Genomic DNA, 25,876 nt, shown 5'->3' on the forward strand with positions numbered 1-25,876 from the left:
GTTTGCAATTTAGAATCATACACTGAGCAAACATGACTCACATATTCATATTTCATCGACCTTCCATTGCCAATCCAGAATGCTCCAACGCAAGCAAAACAATTTAAAAGATTGGATTTGAAGTCTCCCAGAAGCTTCTGATAGATTGAAAAGTCTGCTTAAAATTTGTAATATATCCTACAGTAGATTGTGTGCCGATATACTCACAAATGTCTCGCAAGAACCAGCTTCATCTCGTCTTAATCTTGATGTGTTTTTCTGTCTTATGGGACCTCTAGCATTTGCTGCAGGCAGAATGATATGGAGCTAATAGTAAAACACCTTTATTGAATGAAAACAGTGTCTCATGTGACAAAGTGTAAAGACACGCCATGTGATAGGTACTCTTCAGTTCTTACAATTGCTCTTGCTCTTATACAGTGCCTTGAAAAAGTATTCAGCCACCAACCCCCACCACCAGGGCCGGATTAACCTAGTAGCAAAAGTAGCATGTGCTACGGGCCTGTATTTTCAAGGGCCCCACCCGCACTAAATGCTTGCAAGCTACAGTCTGGTGAAATCAGCATCTCACTGTGTTCTCACGACTGTTAGAGTGAGTTTTGGGTAGACGATTCATTTGCACTTAAATAAATTACTTCAGCCATCAGTCTTCTGTTCTTTGACAAAGTACTGTGGATTGAGTTCATAACAATGCATTTCCTAAAAGCTGTGAACCTAGTTTCATTTGTAACAATGCATCTCTGGTGCCTCTGAGACAAGAATGCTAAATTTACACCATATCTCTGCTTTTGAATATGAATTGTCCTCTACGTTAGCACGTAACATACCAAATAATGTATTATGGATTTTAACTTGCATTCCTAAAGGCCATGAATGCCAGTTTAGGCATACTGGCACTGGTAGAATGAATTTAATCAAAAGATGTGAAAACTTCAAAGAAATGTCTATACTTATAACTATGAACTGTCCTTTGTGCTTAGCAAATAAATATCGAACCTCAATCACAAGGTGGTTAGACCTGTTCTGCCAGGGGTCTCTGCCTGCTGTAACCTTGTTTTGTCAAATAAAGAAACTGCCTTGTACCTACTGGTAACGCAACACTCTGCAATTTCATGCACGCCACAACAATGACGATCTGGCAACGCTGTTGTTTCATGTCAGGGGAGCTGCATGCTGCATGGCACAGTATGTGTGTGCAGGCATGTGTTGGCTCCTTGCTGTGTCGTGGTATAAATGCTCAAGCAAACCAAGAAAGGGGACGTAAATCATACCTATGTAAAACAACGTGTGAGGAAATCACAGCATACTGGATCACATTATCAGTGAAGTGAAGAAATACAAGTATTATTCAGTTTCATTGGATTCTACTCTAGATATACCTAATGTGGACCAGCTGACTTTGACTGTGTGCAACACACATCGAAGTTGCTGGTGAACGCAGCAGGCCAGGCAGCATCTCTAGGAAGAGGTACAGTCGACGTTTCAGACCGAGACCCTTCATTAGGACTAACTGAAGGAAGCAGTGTGCTAAAAAGACTGTGTGCTATGTTTTGCCATCTGGACCGGTTGAGATTTGTGGAGTTTTTGGATATGGAAGGTCATAGTGCTGAACAGCTTGCTCAGCGTTTACTTGACTTTTTAAAGGAAAATGACATTGATATAAAAGATTGCCGTGGTCAAAGTTATGACAATGCCAGCAACGTGAGTGGCAAGTTTAGTGGCTTACAAGCATGAATTAAAGAGCTGAATGAGTTTGCGGATTACAATCCATGATTTGCACGTTCACTAAATTTGGTTGGAAAATGTGCTGCTGAATGTTGTCAGGAAGCATTAATTTTCTTTCAATTTGTTGAAAGCCTGTACACATTTTTTCCTGCTTCTACTTGTCGCTGCATTATCTGATGGTGGTGCTCATTTGCCCATTGTGAAAAGAATGTCAGATGCCAGGTGCTCAGCTCGTGCAGATGCAACAAAAGCACTTTTACACAGCTTTACTGCAGTAAAACAAGTCTTGGATGACATTTCAAATAACAATGATCAGAAGACAGTGTCGACAACAGGCTCGTGGACTACTTTCAACCGTGATGAAGTTGGAAACAAGAATAATGGTCATATTGTGGGATCAAGTATTACAGCATTTTCAAATGACCAGTGCTTCTTTGCAATCTTCTGTCCAAGGCTTGAACATAGCTTGTGCACTCTATGAATCTTTGCATGGATATATTTAAGCTATGCGGTCTACTTTTTCAGACATTGAGCAAAAATCCAAGGATCTGACTATGTGTGAAGATTATCAACAGCAAACTCGAAGAAATCACAAGTAAAATCACAGATATGATGATTTCAGTGGCTCCAGCACTCTTGATCCACTTGTTGAATCTCTAAACGCCTTTTCAGAAGTTTAAAAGCTGAAAATTTCTTGCCATTATTGACAGCTTGCTTTCTGCACTGTCAAAAAGGCAGAAAACTTATCTGAAGGTGAATGGTGTTTCTGGATTCCTTCATCAGTTACAGTCGTTTACACCTGAAGAGATCATAAAGAGGTCATCAAATCTTATTAAATCATATCCAGAAGATCTGGAAGAAAGTCTTAATGAAGAATTTGTGCAGTTTACTGAACTGTTGAAAACTGATCTTGCTTCTCACATTGGCACCAAACAAGACCTTGTAGAGTTACAGTTGTACCGTTTGATAACTGACAATTCTTTGGAGTCATGTTTTCCAAATGTAGAAAATGCCCAGTGCATCTATTTGTCACTCATGGTACCAACTGCAGTGGAGAATGCTCATTTTCAAAACTGAAAAGGATTAAAACTGAACTAAGGAGCACCATGGGTCAAAACAGATTAACAACCTCACTCTAATGAGCATTGAACATGGACTTCTATGTGAAATAGACATTTCCAGTATCATCAACAAATTTGCTCATGCTAAATCTAGAAAATCTAACTTTTAAATTGTAGTTTTGTTACTTTTGACATTTGAAATTGATACCTACATGTAAGTAATACTATTACTGAAGTGTCAGACATTTGTTGTATTATCTGGCTGTATAGAAAATGAAAAAATTGAATTACTTTACCATGCAAGTAAATAATTTATGTTTTAATACTTATGTGCATTTTTTAAATTTAGGGCCCCTTTATAACATATGCTACAGGCCCCGCACTAGCTTAACCTGGTGCTGCCCACCACCTTCTTTTGTTGACATGAATGAGTATTACAACCAGAGATTTTGATCAATTTAACTGAGAATTTTTATTTGTGAATCACATGCTTTTTTCACAGTAGAGCTCAAAAAACAGGGTAAATTTTAAAGCATGAAAATCTCGAAATTCAAAAACTGAAATAAAGCTTCAGCAAGGTTTGCCTATTCCTCCTTGCAAAATTACTCAAGCTGTGCCAGGTTGGTTGGGGAACGGCGGTCAACAGCAGTCTTGAGGTCTTGGATGAGATGTTTGATCGAGTTAAGGTCAGGACTCTGACCGGGCCAATCAAGGACTTCAATTTTCTTCATTTGAGGCCACTCCATGGTTTCTCTAGCAGTGTGTTTTGGGTCGTTGTGCTGCTGCAAGATGAACTTACTCCCCAGTTTAAGCTTTCTGGCAGAGGCAGGTTTTTAACCAGGATCTCTCTATTTAGCAGCAATCACCTTCCCATCAATCCTAACAGATTTCTATCCCTGCTGCAGAAAAGCATCCCCATAGCGTAATGCTACCTCTACCATACTGTACAGTAGGGATGGTGCTACCTAGCTGATGCGCAGTATTCGATTTACATCACATCTACCATTTAGTGTTGAGGACAAAAAGTTCCACTTTAGTCTCATCTGACCACAAGACCTTTTTCCACACCTTTACAGTATCTTCTAAGTGAGGCTTTGCAGAGTCTTTACAGACAAGGAAATGCATGTTTTTAAGTCAGGGTTTCTTCTTTGCCACTCTTCCATAAATACTCTTTTTGTGCAAGGCCTTCGAGATTGTGGAGCCATGAACCTCATCTCCAGTTGCAGCCACTGACTTCTGCAGCTCACTCAGGGTGACTGTTGGTGTCACAGCAGCCTCTCTTCCAAGTGCCATTCTTCTCCAGTGACTGTGCTTTCATATTTTTTTCACTTTTTCACAATGGACTGCACTGAGCTCTGAGGCGTGTTCAGTACCTTTGAGATGATCTTGTACCTTTCCCCAGATTTGTGCTTCTCCATTATCATTTCTCTGACTTGTCTTGAATGCTCTTTTGTCTTCATTTTGGTTTGGTTTGTTGAAAAACCACCATAATGTTGGAGGTGAGACATACAGAGAGAAGACATATTTATCCTTATGAATTCATTGAAAACAGGTGGTCCTCCAATTTTCTACATCAATAAATTGGGTGAGTCGGTAAGGTACTGTACAATATTGCACCTGAAGAAAATAATTGAAAGAGGATGAATACTTCTTCAGCCTCACCATTATGGTTTTTAATTTTTAGTTAATTGTTGACATGTTTGGGAATTTTTCTTTTGATTTGATACGATGCACAATATTTTGTAGATTACCTCAAAATATCCTACTTCAATATATTTTAAATTTAGAAAAAGAGATAGTAAAATGTGAAAATAGTTGTGGGGGCTGAATACTTTTTCAAGACACTGTGCATACTGAAGTCATGTGTGCTCAACATGCAAAATAATAGTAATAATATCATTACCTAATTATGAAATTAAATTCGATTATTGTCAATCTGTTTGCAATCAAAGATGAATGTAACCTGTTGAGTTTCTTCCTATTGGATACATAATTCTGTTGGAACTGAGTAGAGAACCTGAAACAGTACAAGTTAGTGTGTAGCCTGTTCTGGTATTATTTGGAGATCCCAACAAATAGGATTGATAAGAAAAGGTTAAAATAAGCACAAACATTTATATCCTTATAAAAGCAGATTGTTAAACTTATAAAGACTTTCTGGAATTCCACTGTTAAAATTATCGAAAGAAGTGAATGTTTCCTTTGTATTGAGCTTGTTCCACTACTAGATTGATTTGTAGGTAATACATAGTGTGTATCAACAATATTCTGACAAGTTGTAGTTAAAGATCCAAGGGAAAGTAATTTTGTAGTAGAGCTGTTTTTAACCAGAGATGCAGTTGAGAATATCATAGGATGTAAGTCACAAAATGTTGTTTCTTATTTTCAAATATCTCCTCCTGCTCATCTCTTTGCTATGGGCAGTTATAATTCAACTGGTTGTTGGTATATCTGGAGGGAAATCTTTGATGGCCCAACTTGCTGTTCTGATTGAAAATTTTCTAAAGCTGTCTGATGTTTCTGAAATCTCTGGAATCATCAGCCTTTTGGATGAGGCATTGGAGACAAAAAAAGCCCCTTAGCACAATTTTGAAGATCATGGCTGTTTCCCTGGTGTTCAGGCCAATATGTATCCATCAGCCTGCATGGAAACTGTACAAACTGACTTTAAAGTTATGTATATATTAAAAAATAAGCTGCACCAAAAGAAAATGGCTCCTTGCACAATAGCGTTGGGACATCCTACATTGTGAACAATACGAAATTCTCAGGTCCTTTCTTTACAAATACTCAAGGTTGTAATTTATGGACTATAAAGTGGAAACTATGACCCAGCACCACTAGGACAGCTTTTGATAATATTATTTTAATACTCTCCTAACATATACATATTTTTGTTTTGTTTTCCAGAAGCATTTTCCTTGTGCCTTCGTATTTCTGCTTGATAATAATGAATAAGTTTCTGATTGTATTTGATTTTGATGAGACCATCATTCAACACAACAGTGACTATGTCATCCTCAAATGTAACCCAGACCAAAGTCTTCCAGAAGAATTGCTTCAGCCCCAGGAGGAAAAATTTTGGAGAGAATATATGAACAAGGTATACCAGTATTTTGGAGAAAAGGGTGTCAAAGAAGAAACAATGAGAAAGGTTCTGGCAGAAACCCCACTTACTAAAGAGATGGTAAATCTCTTTCAGTTTCTTAAAAAGTCCTCAGATTTATTTGAATGCATTATTATTTCTGATGCCAACACGTTTTTTATCAATAGCATTCTTCAAGCAAATGGCCTATCCACTATCTTCCAGAAAATATACACAAATCCTTCATGTTTTGATAACAAAAACACCTTTACAATAAGTCCCTACCACTCCCACATGTGTAAGCAGTGTCCTATCAATATGTGCAAAAAGCAAATCCTGCATGATCATTTAGTGCAACGTGCTGAAGAGGAAGTTGAATTTGAGAAAATCTTCTATGTTGGAGATGGCACCAATGATTTCTGCCCTTCTGTAGCTTTGACACCAACTGATTTCATCTTTCCAAGGAAGAATTACCCACTGGATAGTTTGATCTCTAAAACCAAAATGACTGAACCATCAACCATTCAAGCTCAAGTGGTTCCCTGGGAATCTGGAGAAGATATATTGCTCTTCCTTGAAGATTGCGCAGGAAGATAAATATTACACCTAGATCTCTAAAAGAGCTTCAGAGAGAATTACCAGTTTTCCAGTAGTCATTTAAAAGCTTTGTTTTGGGAAACAGTGTAGTAAAATTGCATGATTATAAAGCTTACTGAAATACGTAATGTAATAATTTTCCCAGTTCAGGGTCTAATGCTATTTCCCTATGTCAACAATACTAGTTATTTGATCAACAATCTAAAAGCCGTGATTAAACTCTAATTGTGAACATCTCATGCACCTTCCTTCATAATGCAGATAAAAGTAGTTATAAGTCAGCTAACACACATTAAAGTTGTTGGTGAACACAGCAGGCCAGGCAGCATCTCTAGGAAGAGGTACAGTCGACGTTTCAGGCTGAGACCCTTCATCAGGACTAACTGAAGGAAGAGTGAGTAAGAGATTTGAAAGTGGGAGGGGGAGGGGGAGATCCAAAATGATAGGAGAAGACAGGAGGGGGAGGAGCGTTCACCAGCAACTTTGATGTGTGTTGCTTGAATTTCCAGCATCTGCAGAATTCCTGTTATAAGTCAGCTACTAGTTTAGCTGGGGAGAAGGGCTGTATCAGCACACAGTAGAAGAAATATTTACATGTCAGTATGATTTTAGTTTTCATCAGTAAACTTTTAATTTAAAGATGAATAAATGTTCCTGTGATGTTGTCCTAACCAAGCTATATAACTCTCTATAGCCATCTGCCACATATCAGAATGCTTCAGAATGCCAGCACATATCAATGTTTTGTAAATTCTCTGACATTTCTATTGGAAGTTTCCATGGAATCTTTCAGAATGTAATCTTTAAACTTCTGCAGGACAAAATAGAAAACAAGAAATTATTTTCCCTCATTTCATTTCTGTAGTGCATTGACTCTTAAATATAACCTTGGCAAAGGAAGCAAGTAAAAACCATGAATGTATGAAATAGACAACGCAAACAACAGGAATTCTGCAGATGCTGGAAATTCAAGCAACACACATCAGTTAGTCCTGACGAAGGGTCTTGGCCTGAAACGTTGACTGTACCTCTTCCTACAGATGCTGCCTGGCCTGCTGCGCTCACCAGCAACTTTGATGTGTGTTGCATGTATGAAATAGACATTTGTAAGCATCAGTGAGTTATATCAAACAATTCATGCAAGGACTGGTTATCTGATGTGTATTGTATACACATCATGTGCATTAAAACTGTGATTTCCTGGTGGTTTTTGTGGCATGCCTAATATGAAATGTTAATTGGCACTTTAAAGCAGCCTTGCCCCAGGTTTGTGGATGGATGCTGGAAACATATCCGATCACCTAAGGAATATTGAACTTTTGAGGATAGTTACTTGGGATAGGGATTACAGGGCTTGGGGACTCCCATAAATAAATATTAACATCTTTAAAATGGAGTCTTTGGTGCCACTCAAGGCCTGTATAACTGCAGTTCAGGTAGAGATGAGCTCCTGGTCAAGCTCTGCACCTGGGTTGTGGCCCACATCATTTTCTAAACCTGCATTTGCCAATACATGGTTGAAATAACATCAATCAAACATGTTGATGTAACTGCTGTGTGCTTATGAGCCTCTGTGCAGAAATGCATGGTGGGGGGGGGGGGAACCTCAGTAACATCTTCCAATGCATACTAGATGTACACAGGGTTGTGCTTTTCTGGAATAAAACCACTGCACATTATTGCCCTTCATTGATGTTGCCCGACCTGCTGAGTTCCTCCAGAAGTTTGTGTGTGTTGCTCAAGATTTCCAGCATCTGCAGAATCTCTTGCATTATGACAAGTGTTGAAATTGTCAAATACAAATAATTGATTTGAGGCCCTTTTTATGCTTAGCCCATTTTTCTTTTCCATAATCTCAAGAACAGAAAATGGGAAAATTATATTCATTTAAAGAAAAAGAAATTACTCCACAAATTTACCTGCTAATAAAAATAGTTGAGGTTTTTTTTATTGAAACTGTGGAATCTGAAATTGAAGGGAGCAAACTTTATTTTTCCCTAATGATGGAACACTATATTTTTTCAGATAATTTTCTTTACTTTTGTCTAATCTCAAACCCCAATGAAGCAAGAAAACGTGATGCAGTACTTCATGTTTTCCATTATTTTTAAGAGGAAATGACTCCTGCACTAAGTTATAGCATATTCTGAAAGCAACATACAGGCTGACATTGAATTTGTTCGTTTCTAAAATGCATGAATTTTTTGCAAGTTTGACTTCCATTGATAGATGTGTATCTTGCTTACAGAGCAGAATGTAGGCAACTGAAGGAACAGGCACCAATGATGGGAGAGAAAAGGATTGGACAGGAGACAATTGATGATCCCAGTTTTGGAATTTATATATACCTAAAATGCCCAATATTAGATGACTATATTTTCACATATAGTTTATTACAGAGCATAAGTCTGAGCTACACAAATTACTTTTAGTGATCTATTCTCTTTATGTCCAAGATTGCAATGATTGAAATTCTTGTTTTCTACTTCCTGATACAAATTCTGGATGTGGTTTCCCGGAAATGCTGTTCTAATTGGATCATTTCAGGGCCTAGATGAGGAAGTTAGACACCATTTCCCTCAGATTAGCCAGATGACATTTGCTCCATCCTGTGGCACCCTTCATGATTCATCCAAAACTTGGAAAGTGCATGCGAGAATGCACTGTATCCTGCATAAATTGCACCAGCAAAAGCAACAAAACATGGATATGCAGAACTGTGCTCGGTGCATGAAACATTCCCAGAGTTGTTTTACCTGCAGTAGATGTCAATGTGCATGCAGTAGACTAGAATCAGGCTTATTAGCATTGACATATGCTGTGAAATTTGTTGTTTTGCAGCAGCACTACAGTGCAATACATAAAATTACTAATTTACAATAAGAACTATATAACAAAAATAGTGCAAAAGCAGAACAAAATAGTGAGGTAGTGTTTGTGGGTTCATGGACCATTCAGAAATATGATAGTGGAAGGTAAGAAGCTGTTCTTCAAATGTTGAATGTGCAGCTTCAGGCTCCTGTGCCTCCTTCCTGATGGTGGTAATGAGAAAAGGGCACATGCTGGATGGTGAGGGTCCCCAGTGATAAATGTCTGATTCTAATTCTAATCTCACTTCCTACTTTGAGAATGTAATTTGAACTATGGAAAAACTAAAGATATAAACTATGTATTACCTAATATTTAACATTTCTTGGTATGTTCAAGTTCACAAAATTAGATACAATTTTTCCTTTTTTCTTTCTTGCATGTTTATTGCTTGGTTTGTCTCCATATTATAATGAAATCTTATTGACACTTTAGACAAAGGAATAAATTGGTATAGATTCCAGTTTTGATTTGAATTGTTGGATGAACATATTTAATTTGGTTTTGAAGCCGGAAACCTGTTAAAGGCAGGCTCTGGTGCAAGTTGTTAAATGTCTAAGCTGATTTTTTTTTAACTGTTACATTTTTGAAATTGAAAACCTATTGAAACAAAATGCAGCATTTTGTCTATTCCTTTAGTGAACAAAAACAATTTATTTGATTCTAATTTTATAGTGATTTTATCTTCATGTACTTTTGCATGGACACTTTGTAAGCCCTAACTGAAATGCACTATTAGTTGATCAGATGAGAACATCATCAAAATTGTTAGCATTCACTGGCAATGACTGTATCTGAATGTGACCACTTAGACAAGAAGTGGGGGATGGCTGCTCCTTGTGGAACCATATTCAAGTGTGGTGCCTTTCAGGAGAAGATGAGAAAACATTTGTAATGAAAAACTGACAAAAAGAAAACACTTTTCTGACACTATGCAACTGATCACACACAGTGTTTTATGTTCCTAGGCAATTGATACAGGATGTTTTAATTGTTTAAATATGAAGCAAAGGCATTTTAACCAGAAGTAGTAATAAAGTGTTGAACAAGGCTGGAATTAACTCTTTCCATGTTTGGAGTAATATATTACTTCTACCATTGTGTTTATGTGTAGCTTTTTGTGTGTAGACTATTTGAAATCTTATAGGGAAAAAGCATGGTGTAAAATGAGACACTGATATAATTTTGTCATTAATTCATCAGATTTTTAAAAATCATATTTGCACAATTTTAATTCTGGTTTATGAATTTCTCAAAAATGAACCTTTTCTTTAAATATCACAGAAATGATTTGGAATGACACCAATCAGGATTAGTGTTTAACATACAAATAAAAGTCTGAAATGTAAATAGGATGCAAGTTTTATTTTTCTGAATATTTTTGCAACATTTTTCTCCAAAATCTTTCTTCAGTCACACTAGTTGGACTTTAACTGCACCTATTAATAGTGGTAGTAACATTAAATAATTGATTCTTCAGTTTAAAAAGAAAAGCTGAACTTGTGACCTCAGATATGATTGGACTTTTAGATGAAAATGAAATGTGTACACTCATTGCTCATCTTGGATTGGAATCATTAAACCAGGTTCATTCTGAAAACGTCGTGAATAGATTATTTGCCAGTTATGATACACAAATGATATATTGGAAAGACAGGGAGTTGGGATCGGAGGCAAGAGCTGATTTTGCTCACTCACCGCGATGGCAGCTCCTCTCTCTGTGGCGCTAGACTATTAAGACTGCCCTCAGCTGCCGTGCTCCATGCCTGCTAATATGATGAACTGATACCAAGGCTTTGGGCCTGCTCAGGTGCTGTTCCGGGGTTTGGTCTAAGGACTCATTTTGGTTTGGAATGTTGTTTCGCACTTCCATTGTTTGCATAATTTGTGATTTCCCCTGCCCCCCTTTCTCTGCACATTGGGTGTTGGTCTATTTTAAATTGGGTTCCTTTGGGTTTCTTGCTTGGGGCTGCCTGTAAACAAACAAATCTCAGGGTTGTATGATTGAATTTACTATTTTTCTCTGAATCGAGCCCCGCAATTTCTGCACTAGCCTCCCATGAGGCCCCAGCAGACACCTTGTCAGGTCCTGAGGACTGATCCACCCTAATTTGCCTCAAGACAGCAAGCACCTCCTCTTCTGTAATCCATGACTGTGAGAATATCTGAAGATACTGGAAATCCAAGCAACACACAAAATGGAGGAATTCAGCAGGCCAGGCAGCATCAATGGAAAAGAGTAAACAGTTGATGTTTCAGGCTGAGACCCCTCATCAGGGCTAGTTGTCATGACCTCACTGCTGTATTGCCTCAGTTCTATAGACTGTGTCCATCTCACAAGTTAATAGAGATGCAAAAAAATCCATTCAAGATCTTCCCCATCTCTTTTGCCTCCATGAATAGATGCCCACACTGATCCACAAGTGGACCAATTTTGTCCCTTGCTATCCTTTTGCTCTTAATATATCTGTAGAAGCCCTTGGCATTTTCCTTCACCTTGTCAGCCAGAGCAACCTTCATTTAACCCTCTTTAGTGTTTTCTTTCATTTCTCATACTCCTCAAGCACCTCATTAATTCTTTGAGGCCTATACCTGCTATGCACCTCCTTCTTCTGAACCAGGACCTCAATATCTTTAAAAATTAAGGTTTACTAAACCTGTTATCCTTGCCTTTTATTCTAACAGGAACATACAAACTGTTCTCTCAAAATTTCACTTTTCGAAGCCTCCCACTTACCAAGCATCCTTTGCCAGAAAACAATCTACCTGAATCCACACTTGCCAGATCCTTTATGATGCTGTAAAAGTGGGTCTTCTGATTTGGAGTCTCAACCTGAGGACCAGTCCCATCTTTCTCCATATTATCTTCAAACTAATGGATTAATGATCCATAGATCCAAAGTGTCCTTTTCCACACACTTCTATCACCTGCCCTGTCTGATTCCCTAATAGGAATTCTAGTATTGCACACACTAGTTGGGACCTCTATATACTGATTAAGGTAACTTTCCTGAACATTTGGCAAACTCTATACCATCCAGCCTTTTACAGTATGAGAGTCCCAGTAAATATGTGGAAAGTTAAAATTCACCTACTATCTCAACCTTAATTTTCCTCGCAACTGTTCACCAGCTCTCTACAAATTTGCTCTTCTAAATTCTACTGACTACTGGGTGGCCTATAAATATAATATCATTAACATGGCCACTTTCTTATTCCTAAATTCCACCCATAAGACATAGGAGCAGAAGTAGGCCATTCAGCCCAGAGGCTGCTCCACCATTCCATCATGGCTGATCCCAGAACCCATTCAGCCGCCTTCTTGCCATATCCTTTGATGCCCTGACCAATCAGGAATCTATCAACTTTCGCCTTAAATATACCCACGGACTTGGACACCACCGCAGTCTGTGGCAGAGAATTCCACAGATTTGCTACTCTCTGGCTTAAAAAAAAATTCCTTCTCACCTCTGATCTAAAAGGTTGCCCCTCAATTTTGAGGCTATGCCCTCTAGTTCTGGGTACCTCCACCATGACATTTTCCCTGACTAGTAATGCCACCACTCCATTTCAAACAATGGAACCCCAGAACATTGAGCTGCCAGTCCTACAATCAAGGCTTACTCATGACTACAATCTCATAATTTAACATGTTGATTCATGCTCTAAACTCATCCACCCTACCCACCATGCTCCTTGCACTGAAATATACACAACTCGGAGCATTCTTCTCACCAAATTCAACTTTTCAGTTTCTGCCTTTCTATGTAGACACAACATCTTTCCCCACAACCACTCCACTATCTGCCCTTCTAGTACAATTCCTATCCCCCAGCAACTCTAGTTTAAATCCCCACCACGTGGGAGCACTATCAAACCTTTCTGAGGCATTGCCAATGTGTTTCTACTGATATAGTAATTGGTCTATTTGTACTTAAAGAGCATTGTTTTTCTCCATACTTCCAAATGGTAAATGACCAGTCAGTTCTTCCAACTAAGATGTACTACCTCACATTTCTGTGGAGATGAATGAGGGGCTGAACACCTATAGCAGCAGTAAAATAGTATTCCACAACAATCTGTAATATTAAAACCCTGTCAGGGCACTAAAGCAGGGATCCAATCACAGACCCAGTACTGTGCACACTGTGATATTTACTGAGTAGCAAATCCAGAGGAGCAACAAGGTCAGTGCCAAAGTTCAGGGAGAGATCAACAATTCCAGAGAAATCCTAAAACCAGAAATCGGAAAACAAGCAGAGTCAATATTCAGATGGACAGAGTTTAGATATGAATGCTGAAAAGGCTCAGGGAAACTCACTGGCACAATCTGGCAACAAATAAGTGAAAACACAGGACTGAAATACACTGAGCAATAAACAGAGAGGCAGATGATAGGTGGAGCACAATGAGACACAGGTGGCAGCAAAACAGGTAATAATGAGAAACCGATGAGAGACTGAGTACTCAGTAATACAGGGGCCGGAGTAGAGCAGGAGCAGGGACATGAAAACAAACAAGAGCACATGACAGTACAAAACCACAGACTGACATCTAGGGGGAACGCACACAAAAAGACAAAGTTCAACTGGAGGTACTGACAGTACACCACCCCCCCACCCCTCAGACACCTCCTGGCATCATGGCAGGTAGAGCTGGGTGCTGGCGATGGAAGTCCCCGATGAGAGAGGGATTCAGGATGTTACAGGCGGGGACCCAGCACCTCTCCTCAGGACCATAGCCCTCCCAGTCCACAAGGTACTGGAGGCCACAGCCCCGGCAACAATGTCCACCAGGCCTCTGACCCATCGATGAGCTGTGGGGGAGGGGGAGGGTTTGGGGACAGGACATAGAGGATGGCTTGTGAAAGGCTTGACGCAGGACACATGGAAGGTGGGATGAATGCGGCAGAGAGTAGAGGGGAGCTTGAGACGGACCGCAGCAGGGCTGATGACTTTAGCAATGGGAAAGGGGCCGATGAAGTGAGGGGTGAGCTTGCGGGAATCCACCTTGAGGGTAGGTCTCGGGTTGAAATCCACACACACTGTCTCTGGCGGTAACACGAGGCCTTGGAGCGATGGCGTTCAGCTTGACTCTTGATCCTAGCAGAGGCATGGAGAAGGGCAGAGCAAGTGCGCCTCCACATCTGCTGACAACGGCGGATGAATTCCTCGGTAGATGGAACGCCAACCTCCTCCTCTTCCTGGGCAGGAAACAGTGGAGGTTGGTAGCCAAGGCAGCACTCGAAGGGGGACAGACCAGTGGATGAGGATGGATGAGAGTTTATGGTGTACTCGGCCCAGGGTAGCTGCTAACTCCACATAGGGTTCTGGGAGACCAGACACTGCAATACTGTCTCTAGCTGTTGGTTGGCCCGCTCGGTCTGGCCATTGGTCTGTGGGTGGAATCCTGAAGACAGACTCAGAGGCACCCAGAAGATTACAGAATGCCCTCCAGCAGATGGATGTGAATTGACAGCCCCTGTGACACAACATCTACAGGTAAACCATGTAATTTAAAAACATGCAGTACTAGTAATTTGGCTATTTCTTTGGCAGGGGAGAGCTTCGGTAAAGGAATGAAGTGTACAGACTTGGAGAAATACATAGAACAGTACAGCACAGTACAGGCCCTTCGGCCCACAATGTTGTGCCGACCCTCAAACCCTGCCTCCCATATAAGCCCCCACCTTAAATTCCTCCATATACCTGTCTAGTAGTCTCTCAAACTTCACTAGTGTATCTGCCTCCACCACTGACTCAGGTAGTGCATTCCACGCACCAACCACTCTGAGTAAAAAACCTTCCTCTAATATCCCCCTTGCACTTCCCACCCCTTACCTTAAAGCCATGTCCTCTTGTATTGAGCAGTGGTGCCCTAGGGAAGAGGCGCTGGCTATCTACTCTATCCATTGATGATCCATGGCCCGAAATGATCAACTACTGTGAGAATGGTGGTGTTACCATCTGATGGGGGAAAGACTGTTGACAAAATCCAGGGCAATGTGGGACCAGGGTCTCTTGGGGATAGACAGAGGTTGTAACAGACCAGCGGATGACCAGTTGGAGTTCTTGCCTTGAGCACAGACCGAGAAGGCTGAGACAAAGTTGCAGATGTCATCTCCCATGGAGGGCCACCAGAACCGCTGACTGAAGGCCTGAGTGCACTTGTTTCCAGGGTGACAGGATAACCAGGAAGAATGACCCCACTGCAGTACCTGTGAGTGGACAGATCTGGGAACATAAACACAGTTAGTGGGGCATTAGCGAGGGGCTGCCTTGCTCTGTTGAGCAGCTTGCACAATGGATTCAATGTCCCATTGCGCTGCACCCACAAGACAGTGAGGATAATATCGGGGACCTCACGGGTCTCAGAGGAAGGAAATCTTCCGGAGAGGGCATCAGGTTTTCCATTCTTAGAACCAGGGTGGAAGGACAGAGTAAAATTGAATCTTGAGAAAAAACAGGGACCAACGAGCTTGACAGGAGTTGAGACGCTTGGCAGTACGGATATATTCCAGATTCTTGTGATCAGTCCAGACTAAGAATGGCACCTTGGCTCCCTCCAGCCAATGCCTCCACTCCTCCAGAGCTGGCTTCACAGCCAGCAGCTCCCGGTTTCCAACATTGTAATTCTGCTCTGTGGGACTGAGGCGGTGAGACAAGGCGGCGCAGGGGTGTACCTTCTCATCCTTGGCCGAGCGCTGAGAGAGAACAGCTCCTACACTAATGTCAGACACATCACCTCCACAATGAACTGCCGATCAGTGTTGGGTTGAATCAGGATGGGGGCAGAGGTGAAACGTTCCTTCAGGTCAGAGAATGCTTTTTCAGCAACAGGGGACCAGGAGAATCTGACAGCCGATGAGGGAAGAGCAGTGAGTGGTGCAGCCAGTGTACTGTAATTTCTGATGAAACAGTGATAAAAGTTAACGAAGCCCAAGAAGCGTTGCAACTCCCGACGAGGCCATTTGACCACTGCCTTGGCCTTCTGTTGGTCCATCTGAATGGAGCCGCCTGAAATTACATACCCCAGGAAGGAGACAGTATTGTGATGAAACTCATATTTCTCAGCCTTCACAAAGAGCTGGTTCTCCAGAAGGCGCTGGAGAACTCTGTGAACATGACCTGTGTGTTCAGCAAGGGACTTAGAAAAAAAAATCTAAATGTCATCGAGATACACAAAAACAAATTGGTTCAGCATGCCCCTGAGAACGTCATTTACCAGGCTTGGAAGACGGTGGGGGCATTGGCGAGACCGAATGGCATGACCAGATACTCGTAATGGCCTGAGGTGGTGTTGAAGGCCGTCTTCCACTCGCCCCCTTCGCGGATGCAGACAAGATGGTAGGCATTACAGAGATCAAGCTTGGTGAAAACTGAGGCTCCTTGTAGTAGTTAAATTGCCGAGGTCATGAGTGGAAGAGGGTAACAGTTCTTAACAGTGACTTCATTCAGTCCCCGGTAATCAATGCACGGATACAAAGAGCTGTCCTTCTTTTCAACAAAGGAAAAACGAGCACCAGCAGGGGAAGAAGACGGCCGGATGATACCTGCAGTCAGAGACTCTTGAGTGTACTCATTCATGGCTTCTGTTTCAGGTACAGACAGGGAATACAGGTGGCCCCTTCGGGGGGGGGGGGTGGAAGATGTGCCAGGCAAGAGGTCAATGGTGCAATCATATGGACGATGACGTGGCAGGGAAGTGGCCCGGGACATGCTGAACACAGCCTTGAGGTCCATGTATTCAGGAGGGATGGCACTAAGGTCTGGGAATTCCTCAGGGGGATCTGGGCTTGGAGACAAGGGGGGATATGAACATGGCGGAGGCAGTGGGAGTGACAGAATGGGCTCCAGTCTACAATCTTGTGACTGAGCCAGTCAATGTGGGGTTTGTGTTTAACTAACCAGGGATGGTCCAGGACAACCTGGGAGCTTGAGGAGAGTCAATAACATAAAGGGTTAACTGTTCATGATGGTTGCTGGATAAACTGAGAATCACCAGGGCCATAACATGGGTGATGTTATCCAGTCTCTGACCATTCAAGGCGTTGGCCACCAATGGTGATTGGAGAGCAGACATGGGTAATCCCCACTGGGTAGCCAAGCCAGAATCGATAAAACACCCTTCCACACCAGAATCAACCAAGACGGAGACTGCTCACCGTTGGACCCCCCACTCCAGAGAAGCAGGTATGAGAGTGAGTGGCGTCGAGGAGGGCCGGACAGGGGTCACGCTCACCAGTACTCCTCATCCTATTGGTGAGCACTTGGCTTTTATTGGGCAGGTGGAGATGAAGTGGTCTGGGTGGCCACAGTTCAGATGGGAACAGGTGCAGATTCTCCTTTGTCTTTCAGTCAGGTACAGTCAACCTTCATAGCTTCGGGGTCTGGAACGGGAATTGTAGATGGGGGCAAACAGCAGGGCAATGTGGACTAACAAGGAGCTTGGAATTCACCCAGTGCCCCCCCCCCCAGGACCCTCTAGAACCCCTCTCTCTGTGATGCTGCTGAAGGCGAACATCAATACAGATGGTCAAATCCACCAGGGCTTCAAAGGTGGCAGGAAGGTCCTGGGTGACCAGCTCATCTTTGATGTCTTCAGAGAGGCCATTCAGAAGGTATCATACTGTGCCTCCGAGTCCCAGCCGCTGGAGATGGCTAGGGTCTGGAACTCTATGATATAATCTGACACAGATCTGTGCCCCAATGTATGTGCAGCATTTTACAGGCAGCCTCTCTTCCATGTTTGGAGTGATCAAACACTTTTGTCATCTCAGAAAATAACTGAAAATTGATGCAGAAAGGTAAGCCTGCCTCCTAGATGGCTATTCCCCATTCTCTCACCGGACCGGACAGATGAGTGATGACATAGGCCACCTTGGCTCAACCAGTTGTAAAGTTTGTTGGTTGTAATTCAAAAATGAGGGTGCACTGGGCTCACCGGAGTACTTTTCTGGAGGAGGCAGACAGGGCTCTTGGACAGGAGGAGTGAGCAAGAACACAGAGAGCAGGGCAGGACATACAGTCACAGAATGCTAATGGGCACTCTGGGACAGCTCGAGTGACTGAGTCTGGGCCACAAGATTGGCTACATTGGCAGAAAGCAACTCCACTACCCTGAACACAGGACAGCTCTCAGGTGACCGGGGTCTGCTGGATCCATTCTGGCCAGATTGTACTATCAGGATGCTGGAGCAGGGATCCAATCACAGACCCAGTACTGTACACACAGTGATATTTACTGAGTAGCAAATCCAGAGGGGCAATAAAGTCAGCATCAAAGTTCAGGCAGAGATCAAAAATTCCAGAGAAATCCAAAACCCAGAAATCAGGAAATAGGCAGAGTCAATATTCAGACAGAGTACAGATACAAATGCTGGAAAGGCTCAGGAAAATTCACTAGCACAATCTAGCAACAAACAGGCGAAAACACAAGACTAAAATACATTAAGAATAAACAGAGAGGCAGATGATAGGTGGAGCACAATGAGACAGAAGTGGCAGCAAAACAGGTAATAATGAGAAACAGGTGAGAGGCAGAGTACTCAGTAATACAGGGGCCAGAGTAGAGCAGGAGCACATGGGGCATGAAAACAAACAAGAGCACATGGCAGTACAAAACCACAGACTGACGGCAAGGGGGAAAAACAGACAAAAAGACAAAGTTCAGCTGGAGGTACTGACAAACCCATCATATATCTAATTCTATCAATGGTAGAGCATAACATGTGTACAACAGATGAAACTGAAATGTTTTCATCTATCTCCAGCTGCCTTTAGCCACAAGCATACAGTATATAAATTGATCTACATCCTCTTAAAATCAATACCACAAGAGAAATGAAATATCAGCCAAATCAATTCAGTTCATTTGTGTGTAGCATTCAGAATAAGGTGGACAAACTCGTGGCGCAACCGAGCTTGATTGATATGATGTTGTAGGTATCATTGAGTCGTGGCTGAAAGAAGGCCATAGCTGGGAGTTTAACATCAAAGGATACACTTTGTATTGAAAGGACAGGGAGGAAGGCATAGGCAGTGGTGTGGCTCTGTATGTAAGGGATGGAATTACATCTTTAGAAAGAGGTGACATAGGGTCAGAGTATGTTGAATCTTTCCGGGTGGAGTTAAGACACTGCAAGGGTAAAAAAAAACATTATGAGAATCATATATAGGCCCCCAAATAGTTGCCAAGATGTGGTGTTGAGATTGCAAAGGGAGCTGGAAAGGGCATGTAATAAGGATAATGATATAATTGATCAGAACTGAAGAAGCTGCTTGGATGAGTGGTGAAATGTCTTCTAGGCAACACGGCAAGTCCAGTTGCCTTGATTTACTACTGCTTGATAGATAAAGGTTCCATAGCACCTTTGAAATTGGTGACCTCAAAGACTGAGCAGGATAAGGTTACCATGTAGGTGATATCACTGTAACATGCAAGTTCTCCTGGAAGTGAAACACAATTCTGAATTTGGCATGCATTGCTTTATTTTCCCCCTTTTTCGTTAAGTCAGAATCCTGGAGCTCCAAATCCCCCAGAAGCTAATCTTAGCAATCTTGACTTCTTGTCCAACTCACCCCATCTGTTGGCCAGCTACCACTCCTCCTTTCCATATTTCTCCATAAAATGTATGTTTATTTAAGAAAGAAAGCTTTGTCATCTCTGGGCTTATTGTGGTTAATTGCATTAGCATCATAGCCTGATGGAAATCTGGTTGTTCACTTGCCTCTCATTGAAATCTTCCTTGTCTGGTTACAGCAGCCACTATCTGCCTCACCTAGATTGTCACAGGAGATGCCATTAGTATCACCTAGTTATTCCTTGAATTGTCGCCTTATCACTTTCTCTTCCAATGAATATCTCATCTTAATCCATCTCTCCTGTCCATTTAAAATGCTTTGATGTTCAATAAAAAGAACTGTTACTGACACAGCTTCACTGGCTTTCTTCCTCTTGTCCCTTTGCTGAGCAATTTGTCATCCTCAGTGATTTCAACTCCCATATCAATACCATTAATGACTAGAATTTTTAAAATATTATTTGTACTGGAAGAATAGTGGAGGCAAAACTCCTGGAATATTTAAAAAACAATCCATCCTTAGAATTATAAAGGATCAATAACTGAAAAACTATATCTAGTCTATGCTGGCATTATGCTCTACATGCAATTTGTCCCTCTTATCATATCAGTCTTTTTCTTTTTCCACCTTATCCTTGGAGTTACTAAAATTTATGCATGCTATTAATTTCAGCTACCCTTTAAGTAAAATAAAACTGTCCAGAATTCCTTTAAATTTAGGACCTCAGGTTTGGTCTTCCTGACAAAATGAAATAGAAAACATAGAAACATAGAAAATAGGTGCAGGAGTAGGACATTCGGCCCTTCGAGCCTGCACCGCCATTTATTATGATCATGGCTGATCATCCAACTCAGAACCCCGCCCCAGCCTTCCCTCCATACCCCCTGATCCCCCTAGCCACAAGGGCCATATCTAACTCCCTCTTAAATATAGCCAATGAACTGGCCTCAACTGTTTCCTGTGGCAGAGAATTCCACAGATTCACCACTCTCTGTGTGAAGAAGTTTTTCCTAATCTCAGTCCTAAAAGGCTTCGCCTTTATCCTCAAACCGTGACCCCTCGTTCTGGACTTCCCCAACATCAGGAACAATCTTCCGCATCTAGCCTTTAGGATTTTATACGTTTCAATCAGATCCCCCCTCAATCTTCTAAATTCCAACGAGTACAAGCCTAGTTCATCCAGTCTTTCTTCATATGAAAGTCCTGCCATCCCAGGAATCAATCTGGTGAACCTTCTTTGTACTCCCTCTATGGCAAGGATGTCTTTCCTCAGATTAGGGGACCAAAACTGCACACAATACTCCAGGTGTGGTCTCACCAAGGCCTTGTACAACTGCAGTAGTACCTCCCTGCTCCTGTACTCGAATCCTCTTGCTAATAGGCAAAACAGTTTCTGGTTAGTAGAGAAATCCACTTGCTAGAAACAATAGAAGTATTTTTCTTAATTATACTAGTGGCTATCTGGAAGAGTTGGTTGATCACCCAGTCTAGGACCAATTGGATTGTCACTTCTCATCTAGCTGCTTTGAGACTCCTTAAAGTGAAGAAAAATGGGGTGTGTTAAACAGGAATGGTGAATGTATATTTTTATTGTTGGATATTTCAGGGAGTAGAGATCCATTTTAGAACATAAGAACCAGGAGCAGGAGGAGAGTCCAATTGCCCCTACTTCGAGACTGCTCTACCATTCAATAGGAACATGGCTGCTCCAAACTTCAGAATTAGAATCAGAATGACTTTATTTTTCTTTTGTTTTTTAACCAACCAGCTTTGTCTTGGTAGTGAGTGTAGATTTTTTTTAGATAATCTAATTAACCATATTATTGTACTTCATAATTCAATTTATTTTATTTGATTGATTATGAATATGGGATACCATGATTGTATCAGTGTGATTTGTATATAGTGCATTTTGTGCTACCTTATTTTGATTTATAATAAGTATCCTTATGAATTCTGCGTTTGTGTATATGAAATTTAATAAAAATATTGGAAAAGAAAAGAACAACTTTATTTCCGATATGTGAAACATATCAGAATTGATTGTGGTTCAATGCAGACAACACAATAGCAACCAACAATTTACAAGACAACAGTGCAAACAGCCATGAGCAATCAACAATTTGCAGAACGGTCACACATGCAAATGTCAATAATAAACTTATAAAGTTTATAGTGCTATAAAGTTTGTGAATCCTGCAGAATTTTCTCTATTTTTGCATAAATATGACCTAAAATGTGATCAGATCTTCATGTAAGTCCCAAAACTAGCTAGAGAGCCCAATTAAATAAATAACACAAAAACATTATGTTTGTTGATCTATTTATTGCAAAAAAGTACCTAATATTGCATGGATATAGAAAATGTATGTGAACCTTTGTTTTTAATTACTGGTCTGACCCCCTTCTACAGCAATAACTTCAACCAAATATTTCTGGTAACTGTTGATCCTGCATATCAGCTTGGAGGAATTTTAGTCCATTCCTCCTTACAAAACTGCTTCAACTCTGAGATGTTGATGGGCTTCCTTGCATGAACTGCTTGCTTCAGGTCCTTCTACATTTCTATAGGATTAAAGTCAGAACATTAACCTGGCCATTCCAAAACATCAATTTTCTTCTTTTTAAACTGTTTTGTTGTTGATTTACTCTGGTCTTTCAGATCATTCTCTTGTTGTGTTATCCAAATTCTATTAAGCTTCAGGTGATGGACTGCTACCCTGACATTCTCCTGTAACATGTCTTGATACAATTTTGAATTCATTCTTTCCTCAATGATTGCAAGCTGTCTAGGCCCTGAGGCAGCAAAGTAGCCCCAAACCATGATGCTCCTTCCACCGTGCTTCACAGTTGGAATGAGGTTTTGGTGTTGGTGTGCAGTGCCCTTTTTCCTCCAAACATAGCAGTGTAGATTTCTGCCAGAAAGTTCAACTTTTGTCTCATTTGTCCATAGAACATTGTCCCAGAAGCATTGTAGAACATCCAGGTGGGCTTTTGCAAACTTGAGATGTGCAGCAATTTTTTTTTAGAGAGCAGTGGGTCCTTCCGTCATGTCCTTCCATGAACACCATTCTTGTTCAGTGTTTTTTTTTAATAGTGGACAAATGAACAGAGGCTTTAGCAAGTTCTGGAGATTTCTGCAGATCTTTTGTTGTTACTCTTGGGTTCTTTTCCACCTCCTTCAGCATTGCACATTGTGCTCTTGGTGTGATCCTTGCAGGATGTCCACTCCTAGGGAGAGTAGCAACAGTACTGACTTTCCTCCATTTATAGACAATTTCTCTTACTGTGGACTGATGAACACTCAGGTCTTTAGAAATGCCTTTTCCAGCTTCATGCATCTCTACAATTCTTCTACTAAGGTCACCTGAAAGTTGTTTTGATGCACATGAACAGATCTTTCTTGAGAAGAGCAGGCTCTGTCAATAACCTGACTTTGTGTGTCTTCTTTAGAGGGCAGGGCAGGGCACCTGTACACCTCCGATCTCATCTCATTGGTTGGAATACCTGACTCCAAATAGATTTTGTAGAAGGCATTACCCCAGAGGTTGACATTTTTTCCAACAAATACATTTAGTATTAGATCATTTTTCTCAATAAAGAAACAAGTATATTTTTGTGTTATTTATTTACTTGAGTTCTCTTTATCTATTTCTAGGACTTGTGTGAAGATCTGATCACATTTTAGGTCACATTTATGCAGAAATAGAGAAAATTCTACAGGGTTCAGAAACTTTCTAGCACCACTGTAAATAAGTGTGAACATGTGAACAGACACAATAATTACCAACAGAACAAGGAGAGCAGGAAAGATGTTGTGCAGGGACAGTTAGGGTATTACACCTGAGTGACCACCAACATGCAGTCTTAGTGGTCCTGGTAACATATCCCCGATGACAATTTAGTGAAGAGGTGACTGCTTAGGTGGGTGGAGTCAGCAGTAATTCTTTCAGCTTTTGTTTTCGCTCTGGCGATGAACAGGTCTTTTATTGTCAGTATCTTACAGTCAATAATCTTCTCCACTGAGTTGGCCACTCACTGAAACCTGGACTTGGAGAGGGAGGAGGTGGCGAGAAACCAAACGGCAGTAGAGGTGGTCACAACACACTCCATGATGCCTGAGTAAAAATTAATCAGGATGTTAAGTTTCCTAAGCTGGCGTGGGAAGAACAATCTCTGCCGGGCTTTCCTAGTGATGAGCATAACGTGCTTGTCCCACTTCAATGTAATGGTTAGTCCCCAGGAATTTGTATGACTTGACCACACACATCCTGGCCATTAATTTGCGAGGGGTGGGGGCAGGTAGGGAGTTGTCAGCGAAAGTCAATCTCATTTTCACTGCCTTGATAGCATTAAGCTCCACATTGTTATAAGCAAATTATTCTTTGATAGCAGGTCACATCATTATTAGAGCTGAGACCAAATAAGGTTGTGTCATCTGCAAATGTTAGGATTCTAATGGATTTGTGGAGGTACAGTTATTTGTATAAAGTGAGAACAGGAGAGGTGAAACACAGCCCTGGGGAGAGCCTATGTTTATAGACGTTGGACTGGACAGGTTGGAGCCCAGACTTACATACTGCTTCCTTCCTGTCAGGAAGTTCATAATCCACTGACAGATACGGTAGGGTAGCTGGGTTAGCTTGCTGTGGAGCAACTCTAGAACAATAGTGTTGAAAGAACAAACAAGGTGTTGGTGGAGATTGTTTGGGGAGGCTTGAATCCAATTTTTCTGAAAAATAAAGTAATCAAAAGGAGCACTGCTTTATACAATTTCAACTGAAAATAATGATAGTCATGAGTATGTAGGCTGAATTTAGCCTGAATAAAGAAATATATTACTGCCCTTTCATAGTACCATTGTTTGTCAGGGAAAGAACATGATAAAGCCTTAAAACATGATAGAGTTGGGAAACACTGAACACTGAAGCTTAATGAAGCAGAGCGGAATTAGTCTAAGGTTTCATTACAGATGCTCTGGAGAATCACCTAGGTAGAAAAGACTATATGAGAAACAAAATTGCAGTTTCCAGAAAATAAATTGACTGAATTTCCTTAAGCAAATATGTCAAAGAAGATTGCTTTGCAAGATTCAGAACTATTAATCTGCTATGTAGTGTTCAGAAATGACTGAATGGCCATAGAAAGAAAGTCACTTTAAATGGATTTGGAACAACAGTTGCTGCAGGGAACCAAGTTGGAAGCTTTGCTTTTATCATCTTCTTCAATAAAGGTTAGCAAAGCAAGGGTAATGGATGATGTAAGCTAGGAAAGGACAGCAGGGTTTTGGACGTCCTCAAGTTTGCAAAATGAGGAAATAAAATCATCTAGTCATATTCAATGTTAAGAAAAGCCATGGATGAGATACCCAAGGTAGGGATGGAGATGGCCAATATCTTAAAAGTGGCATGCATTTTGTTCTGGAACTCATTTCAGTGTCAAATATCAGAATCAGAATCAGGATCAGGTTTAAAATCACCAGCATCTGTCATGAAATTTGTTATCTTAGCAGCAGCAGTCCAATGCAATACATAATATAGAAGAATAAATAAATCAATCAATTACAGTATACATGTAATGAATAGATTAAAAATCGTGCAAAAACAGAGATAATATATACTAAAAAAGTGAGGTAGTATTCACGGGATCAATGTCCATTTAGGAATCGGATGGCAGAGGGGAAGAAGCTGTTCCTGAATCGCTGAGAGTGTGCTTTCAGGCTTCTGTATCTCCTGCCTGATGGTCACAGTGAGAAAAGAGCATGCCCTGGGTGCTGGAGGTCCTTAATAATGGACGCTGCCTTTCTGAGACACCGCTCCCTGAAGATGTCCTGGGTACTTTCAGCCCTGTGCAGTAGCGCCCCCCCCCCACCCCCATACCAGACGGTGATGCAGCCTGTCAGAATGCTCTCTACAATACGACTATAGAAGTTTTTGAGTGTATTTGTTGACATGCCA

At 41.2% G+C, this 25,876-nt stretch overlaps 1 protein-coding gene across 5 annotated transcripts in view; it reads left to right on the forward strand.

The window, feature by feature from the left end:
* Positions 1-6,702, forward strand: part of LOC134340277 (phosphoethanolamine/phosphocholine phosphatase-like) — a 42,005-nt gene extending 35,303 nt beyond the window's left edge. For all 5 annotated transcript variants that reach the window (XM_063037317.1, XM_063037316.1, XM_063037315.1 and 2 more), the window contains exon 2: positions 5,697-6,702. In XM_063037317.1, the coding sequence (XP_062893387.1) occupies positions 5,737-6,468 (732 nt within the window). In that variant the 5' untranslated portion in view covers positions 5,697-5,736 and the 3' untranslated portion in view covers positions 6,469-6,702. The remainder of the gene's footprint in view (positions 1-5,696) is intronic.
* Positions 6,703-25,876: the final 19,174 nt, after the last annotated feature.

This window comes from Mobula hypostoma, chromosome X1 (genome assembly GCF_963921235.1).
Source record: "Mobula hypostoma chromosome X1, sMobHyp1.1, whole genome shotgun sequence".
In the NCBI taxonomy this organism is placed as follows: Eukaryota; Metazoa; Chordata; class Chondrichthyes; order Myliobatiformes; family Myliobatidae; genus Mobula; species Mobula hypostoma.